The 8,682-nt window shown below is 45.2% G+C and overlaps 1 protein-coding gene across 1 annotated transcript in view; it reads left to right on the forward strand.

Annotated features, from left to right (window-relative positions):
• Positions 1-7,726, forward strand: part of LOC119405565 (ionotropic receptor 25a-like) — a 172,944-nt gene extending 165,218 nt beyond the window's left edge. The window contains exons 14-15 of the mRNA XM_049419442.1: positions 2,598-2,725; positions 7,188-7,726. Of these exons, the coding sequence (XP_049275399.1) occupies positions 2,598-2,725; positions 7,188-7,390 (331 nt within the window). The 3' untranslated portion in view covers positions 7,391-7,726. The remainder of the gene's footprint in view (positions 1-2,597; positions 2,726-7,187) is intronic.
• The last annotated feature ends 956 nt before the right edge of the window (positions 7,727-8,682 follow it).

The following is an 8,682-nucleotide window of genomic DNA, read 5'->3' on the forward strand; positions in this document are numbered from 1 at the left end:
TTCACGCTGGCATACCAGTACGCAATATGTCTAATGCTCCTCTGGACCCTACTTTATTAGTGCGTAACAAACACATTAGTTCACTAGCGTACTGCAGGCACACATGTACACTGCACCAGTCCACAATGTAGAGTGCACCAGAGTGCGGGCTGGTGTGCCAGTCCACACTACTTTCCTAGTGTGCAGCACTGTATGTTAGTGCGCTAATGCAGCATGCCGAGATGTGCCCTATAGTAGCGCGCTTAGTGCACTCGTGCAGAACATGTGTAGTGCACTGGTGCACGCTACGTTGCTAGTGTTCAGCATGTATGTATATTGGTGCGCTAGTATCACCGTGTCCGCCTTGTCGCGCGCGTGTTCATTGGTGGGTGTGATTGGTAGCTTTGGGATCAATCGTTACTGCGCACGTTGCATGCTTGCACGGTGTTGCATGCTTGCACGGTGTTGCATGCTTGCACAAGCAAATAGGGAATTATAGAATCCCCTCGGGATAGTTTGTTCGAACGCGAACGTAAATTCATTCGACCGCTAATGTATTCGAGCACGCAGCTTGGGCTTCCGGTGCGACACTTATCGCTATATTATGGTGTATGTCGGATGTGCCTGTACATGTTGCGCTTTTCATAAGTTCGGCGCAGATTTTTTGTTTGTTTTTACTAATCTTGTAATCTGCATACATACATACATACATATACCTACATACATACATACATACATACAATTACATACATACCATACATACATACATACATACATCCTACATACATACATACATACATTACATACATACATACATACATACATACATACATACATACATACATACATACATACATACATACATACATACATACATACATACATAATACATACATACATACACTCGTGATGGTCAGTGCAAACAACACACAGTACATAGAAGAATGTACATGAGGCAGGCACTGATGAACGCTAAAGGAACACAGATATTCGAAGTCATTGCAGAGCCGGCACTTCAATAATGCATCTATGGGTCAGGATCTTGTACCCCCGTGAATCAATCAAGCAGAAACGTTGCACAGAAACGTCGCGTAGACGCATCCAGTAAGCAAGGAGTGATCAGCCTCCAACTAAAGAGAGTCGGTATGATTTCCACGGCGCGGAACTATATTTTGCTTGGCTGTACTATCGGTCATGCGCCCGTTCTGTTCGCGCTGCCGAGACATGCCTGACGCTTACGGCCACCGAAAGTTCCATTCATCAACCATGTCAGTTTTACAGAGCAGTGCATACAAAATTAGTGCTGCACAGAGGCAGCCCCAAAGTTAAAAAACGACAGGCCTGCGCGGAAAGCGCAGCACAGTCACAGCGAAAGCTGGAAGATCGGCATTTTTAGAGCCCGTTATAGACTCTCTTGGCGCTGCTAATATAAGTGCACTTGCGAGGTACCCACTACGCTATAGATCATCATAATTTTTGTGAAGTAGAGAAACAGCCATTATGCCATTTTTCGTCATTCTACGGAGACCCGTGGTACCCGCTACCAGGGTTAATGGGGTTCCCTTCCGACATGAGGCCTTTATAGGGTATTTTTCCAAAGCAGTTTCAAGCACCGGCCTCGCTTTGAGGTATAATTCTGGGCTCCCACGCAGAGGGCCCAGGTTCAAACACCGTTCCACCCTGGATAATTTTTCTTATTTCGAGCGATAGCGGTTAGGAACACCAGCGGCGGCGGACAAGTATATACGGCGCCAAAAACGGCCGTTGTTGTGACCTCGTAACATCTTTCGCTCTAAAACTGTTGGGGGGGGGGGGGGGGCTCCCACTCATGCTTTGAACGGCAAAAAAGAGAGCTCTACATTAATCAGGGATGACGGAAACTTTACAAACAATTTGAAAAAGTAAAGGACAGAGCGAGAAACAAGAAAATATAAGCTGTTTAGTAAGACAAAAATGGCAAGAATACTTGTGTAATCAGCAAGTAATGTCACATAATAATACAAAGCATGTAATCATTATCAAATGTAGTAGTATTGCTATGCATCAATTATTGCTATTACAATCCCAAAAGTAAAGTCGTTGGGATGTAGAGAGTTGTTCCATGAATTATTTCACGGCTTGGTTTTCGAATGTAAGCTCATTTGTCGATGATTTAATTGTGTGTGGAATGAGATTCCCTATTATGTATGTATGTATGTATGTATGTATGTATGTATGTATGTATGTATGTATGTATGTATGTATGATGTAGATTACGAGATTATTAAAAAATCTGTGCCTAACTCATGAAAAGCGCGACCTATACAGGCACATCGGACAAACTCCCCAATATAGAGATAAGTGTCTCGCCGCCGCCGAAGCTGCGTGCTCGAATACATTAGCGGTCGAGTGAATTCGTATTCGCGTTCGAACCAACTATCCCGATGAGGATTCTATCATTCCCTATTTGCTTGAAAAGTCCACGATGTGACGCGACAGCAGCTGTCGCTATATGAGGTAGTGAAAGTGCCCTAGTTTGTGCGCACTTTCGGTAAAGGAAGCCATGCATTTTGTGTACGACCACCCGTTTTGTCGTTGTTGTTGTTGTTGTTTCATGGGCTGCACGTTCGTACCCACAGGATCATAAAGCTGCACAGTAAAGGTCGCTTGGATGGCCTTAAGGACATCTGGTGGAACAAGAACCCCGCAAGAGAGAATTGTGACGACAGTGACCGTCAAGGCGACGCCATCAGCATCCGCAACATTGGTACGAAGTACTTTTCATCTATTTATTTATTTATTTATTTATTTATTTATTTATTTATTTATTTATTTATTTATTTATTTGTAGATACTGCGATCTTATACAAGATCTTAGCGGCGTGGTACATGTGTTGGTGCATAAAGCAGAAAAATAACAAAGTTGAAAACATTCAGTGAGTTTCTTCACACACGTGCTTCGAAGAACAAAAAACATAAAGGCAAGTGACGTTATTACAACAATTTTCATATCGAACAGACAGTCAGTTAGCACGAGTGGAAAAGAGAGAAAAAAAAAACATGCCTGATCCCTCCGCCATAGGAATCGGTATAACACGAAAGTGAAACGTGTCATCACAAACGTACTTGAGTGTTTCTTGTGCATCGTTTCGCCACAGGGGCGAAGGAATCAAATGATACAGCAACAAACTGTAATGTCACGCGAAGAACGGCAAGCATCTCGAAACTTGCAACGCGCTCCTCAAGCAGAAAGGACGCACGGAAAGAACATACACAGGATGAGCGCAAAATAACAACTGTCACAGCTCGACAATTAAAGCGCGCTGCTCAAACACAAAGGAGGACTCACGTAACGAACGCACAAATATACTCAGAATGAGCTCGAACTGTCCCAGTTGTAACTGATTCGTAAGTTAGCAGCGTGCTCCTTTCGAAAAAGCGGCCGCTGCAGTGAGCGAAGTGACCTTCGTGCTCTCTGTAACTTCAACGCAAGCTTGCGGTGAGAGCAAAGCCGTACAAACCACCGCCAGCACGAGATAAGCGCGCGCGCACGAGCGACCACGCCCTGTAGAGGCGCGCACTCATCGCAAAGCGTGGGGCGACGATCTTTAAAGCGCGCCCTTCGAGCCCTCGCACCCCTTCGCCAGTGATAACGAAAACACGCTGATGTACCACCGATCTCCGAGTACCGCCACCAGCAAATGGTGTGTATAAATTGCTCGCCGTTAGTATGGTGAATAACGTGCCGCCTATGGTCGAGTCAGTTCGCGCTGCGAGCTGCGGAGCTAGGGTCGTAAGTGCGAGTCCCGGTGACGGAACTTTTTATTGCAGTCCTTTCTTTGCCATATATTAGTCTATATATTTTACAACGTCATATGCGTGAAGGAAATACGTCAGTGTGGCCGTGGTGGACCCCCGCATAAAACACTTTCGTGTTTAAAAAAACACAGGAACAGCCAGACAAAAAAAACAACTTTAAGGCGCATTCGTATAGAATGTATCGCTCTTTCTGGAGAGTGATAGACTGGATTCGAGGAAAATGCAAGCGCGAGAGCAGAAGACAGAAAGTTAGGTGGGCAGATGAGACCAAGAAGTTTGAGGCGATAGCTTGGCCACCGCTGGCACAGGAGCGGATAGGTTTCATCAGGGGAACATGGGAGAGACCTTTGTCCTGCAGTGGGCGTGGTCAGGTTGATGATGATGGTGATGAGTTTAAGGCGGTACCATGTATAAATAGCACCGCCCAACGTTCTGAGCAGTTATGTGGCTGTTCGGGAGAATAAAAACAAACGCAGCACAAAGAACGTTCGTTCTCGCAGAGGCTACCTGAATTCGTCGACTGTTGCACGCTAGCCGCCACGGTGGTCTAGTGGTTATGGCGCTAGACTGCTGACTCACAGGTCGCGAGATCGTATCCCGGCCGCGACGGCCGCATTTTCAATGGAGGCGAAAATGCTTGAGGCTCGTGTGCTTAGATTTAGGTGCCCGTTAAAGAACCCCAGGTGTTCGAAATTGCCAGAGCCCTCCACTACGGCGTCTCTCATAATCATATCGTGGTTTCGGGAAGTTAAAGGGGCCATGAACAACCCCTCGGCCTTGGTCAGAAAACACATCCTTCGGAACGCGGGCACTGCCATGAACAGCTCGGCCAAATCTTGCAGTCGCACGCTGCAAAGAGAGTTTCGACGCGGAGCGCGAAGTTGGAATTTTCTCGGGCGCCCTCTTTTTAAACAGAGGCCCTTCCTCACTCTCTTCGGTAGGCGGGGCGCCTGCTGTGTGACGTCACACGACAGACAGCATGCTATTGGCCGATAGCCGACATAAATCGAGAGCGGCGTTCGGATCAGATGCGCTTCTTGCCACTGGGTGCCACCACTTGCCGGCGCCACACTCTTCAGTCTGCTAACTCTACACGGTAGCCACACTCGCGCGCACGAATCACAGCGGGACAGAGCGATCGTGTTTCATCGCGCGCTCAAGGTCATGACGGGCGCCGACGTATCTTATTTTCCCCGTGCCATCCCTCCCTGTGTAGCTTCCAGTGCGCTCGTCAGGACGAGAGGAAGAGCTCAGAGGGTGTGCCAAACCTCCGTAACTCCGTTCGTTCTTGACGGATTCGAGAAAGTTTTATGGCAATCGATTTGGGAGGAAGAAAACTTCGACACTGAGGTCATTAAATCACTACTTGGAAAAGTGGTTCAAGGCCCCTTTAAACCACAGACACTTTTATTTGGATTATTATTATTGACTCTTGCGCGCTATGCACCTTATCAACGAAGGCTCCCTGAGGCCTATTGTCAATAAACGTGACCCCACAAAATGGACTGCTGACACTGTGACGTTAGCCTCTGTGCCGCTGTGGAACAGTCCAGAAAGTAGGTGCTCCCTCCAGAGGCAGAGCTAGAATATTTTTTCTTTTTTGGAGGGGAGAAGCGGGGGGGGGGGGTCCAACCGTACTTCATTTAGGCACATACTACCGGCTCTTGTTGCTACCACAAAACTATACTCCACAGTGAAGGGCTTCAAGGGCACAACAATGTGCATCGGAATAGGAACTTTTTTCCAGATAGACACGTGGTTTTTTATCAGACAGCAGCCATTTGCAGGTGAATTAAAAATTTTTTAATATATATTTTTAATATAAATATAAAGATACTGCGCAGCTTGCACTAAGTCACGCGAGGCTGGGTCAAAGAAGAGCTGCTGGGCACCCGGATGGTCCAGGTTTGGCTTGGCTTTCACCCTCTCACCTGTCTCTACCCACCCCTTGCTATACTATACTATACATATTTATTTATTTATTTATTTATTTATTTATTTATTTATTTATTTATTTGTAAAGTACTGCTAGCCTAAAAAGGCTGTAAGTAGGAGTGGGGATACAAAGATGAATACATACAAATACATACAAAAAGAATACATACATACTACGCAAAGAATAAGAAAGCGATAGCGGCACTCTACACACTGGCTATGGCTATGGTTGCTGTCTTTCTTCCTTTTTTTTTGTCCCTGTGTCTCCCTATCTCTTTATCTCTATGTCTATTTATTTCTATGTATATCTTTTCCTGTCTTACTTCAATTTCTTTCTCTTTTTTTCCCTTTCTCGTTCATTCCATGTCTTTCTTTCTCTCTCTCTATAATTCTTGTCCCGCCTTCTATCTTTCTCACTCTTTCTTTGCCTTCTTTCTATCTCTTTCTATCTACGACAGACGCCACACCTCGACCATAAGAGCTCTGCTGTAATATATTTGTGGGCAATTTAAAGGAAGGAATGATTGGCCTTTAGACGAACTGCTGCCTACATGTTTAGGTCCTGCCCAACTGCAGGGGTGTAGCCAGGGGGGGGGGTTTCAACCCCCCCCCCCCGTAATTGTTCAGTTTTGCTTGCGTATATATACACGCGCACATACAAACGCACGCAGGAACATACATAAAGTATGGTTGAACCCCCCCCCCGCCCCCCCCCGGAAAAAAATTTCTGGCTACGCCCCTGCCCAACCGAACTAGCTGAACAAAAAAAAAATGGGACGCACATAAACGTGCTTTCACTGTCTGATAATGATTGGAACAAATTACTAGGAGTTGCTGCTCGACGCTAGATTGTGTATATGTGAAATACCTTGGCACCGTGCAATTAATATTTTGCATGGGATACCGCATTGCGTATACTGAAATAAAGGCAGTCACCTGACAATTCAGTTTGTTTAACATTTTCCATATTGAAGAACGAAGACGGGAGTGAGAGGAGAGGAGAGAAGTCATGCACAACGCACAGCCGTATATTAAACATACAAGTTCGCATAATATAGACATAAACAATATCTTGACCCGTACAAAAATAGTGCACTTGTTTAGATGCAACGTTAAACGAGGCAAAAGAGGAAGAAAACCAGAAAAGCTCAAGGCATTCACAAAACTGGGCAAACGTTGAACGTGACGAGCTTTCGGGCTCATCACGACGTATAAACTAGACGATTTGCATTTTTACCTTCAGCAGCAACTCAAAAAAAAAATCATTTATTGTAGACAGTACTGATATTAGCCCGCTCTGAGTATTCCATATTCGTACACAGCTTGGAAGAAAAAAAATCAGGTCTTGTTCTTGCGCGAACAGTATTCACGATATGTCTAAGTCACGTGTGTAACGGTTCCTCCTTGTTTTCTTAATGTGAATACATCTTGTGTGGTTATCTTAAACCGGCCGTGCATATCTTCTCTTTAAACAGGTGGCGTTTTCATCGTCATCGGCATCGGCGTCGTCAGTGCTCTCATTTCCCTGGCCATAGAGTATTGCTGGTTCAGGAAGCGCAAACTTAACGCCAAAGTGATCGCCGTCAAGGAACACTCTGGCAAGGATTCTGGCAAGGACTCTGGCAAGGACTCTGGCAAGGACCCTGGCAACTCTACCAAGCGTTCCCTGAAGTATTAGCAGCCTTCAACCGGGCATGTCTCATGATATACCATACTGAACGACTCCTCCCCTGCTAGCCAGAAATAGCAATGCGCAAGAAACTTAATGTGTCATGAAATGTTTGTGCAAAAGCGGCCTAGGTTTAAGTGCTTGCGCACGCCTGAAGCAGAGACAAATGGAGCAGTTATTTTATTAAATTTATCAGCAGCATCGCAAAAATAAAGTGTATATGTGAAGGTACAAAATTTTTACAAGGACCTAGGCCAAAAGCAAGAAGTGTGGGAGGGCCTCCTATCAGAATCGGACAATTCAACTTTAATAAGCACAGGAATAGATTGCTTATACAGGTTCAAATTGACTTACGTATACAAATATAATAAATTCATAAAAGCACATAGACTAACGTCAAAAACACAACGCAAGACAACGCAAAAACTGAGTAATAGACTATTTAATGTGACGGAAGCAGGTATGTTTTCAAAGATAACCTAAAACTCCTTAACGGAATAATTTTTAAGTCATGCTTAAGAGCGTTCCAAATAGAAATTCCACTGAAACAGGCAGTTTCTTTTTGCCGTAATTAGTATGCGCCGCGTTGAATGGGCCTTCTTCGAATGTTTTCGACCGATAGTTAAAATGAGTGACACTGCTCCGAATGGCACTTCTACCTCGCATTCAAATTGGGATACCTTTTAGCAACAATCCAAGTAAAGATTGCAGGGCAGTGATTGTGCCAGCTGCTAGCGTAAAGTGATCAGAAATCTCACTAAGGCTGGACAGTGGTTGTTTCTACGAGCGCTGTCCCGTTGTGCAACCCCGTGCAAGCGACCCTCTGTGGTACAGTGAAAGTACAGCATGGCATAGTGGGGCAGTTCTAACAGCAGTGGCTCAGCAACGGAACCAGCACAAGGTTCTCTTGAAGACGTGCTGCAGTGACACAAGAGGTATAGCGTCCCGCTAAATTGTGAACACGGATTGTCGATTCCTTGGGAAACGCTAAAAAAGAAAAGTGCGGGCGAAGGCCTATGCTCACACAATACACTAATTACGCTACGTTGCACTCACTTAAACTTAATCGCACTCATTAAATTACGTTCTCAGTCGATTGCACTGTTCCCCCTCACACCTCTGAAGGTATATGTACCTCGCCCGCTTTTGCACTGTATATGCCTCCGGGATAGCCTCACCTTTTGTGTCATCTGAAGAATTTATCGGATGACGTCATCACGTGACGTCATCACTTGATCACATGACTTTTAATACCTTTCACGTTCACGACGCCGCAGGACGCCGGATTTTTATTTTTACAT

Source organism: Rhipicephalus sanguineus, chromosome 9, assembly GCF_013339695.2.
Source record: "Rhipicephalus sanguineus isolate Rsan-2018 chromosome 9, BIME_Rsan_1.4, whole genome shotgun sequence".
In the NCBI taxonomy this organism is placed as follows: domain Eukaryota; kingdom Metazoa; phylum Arthropoda; class Arachnida; order Ixodida; family Ixodidae; genus Rhipicephalus; species Rhipicephalus sanguineus.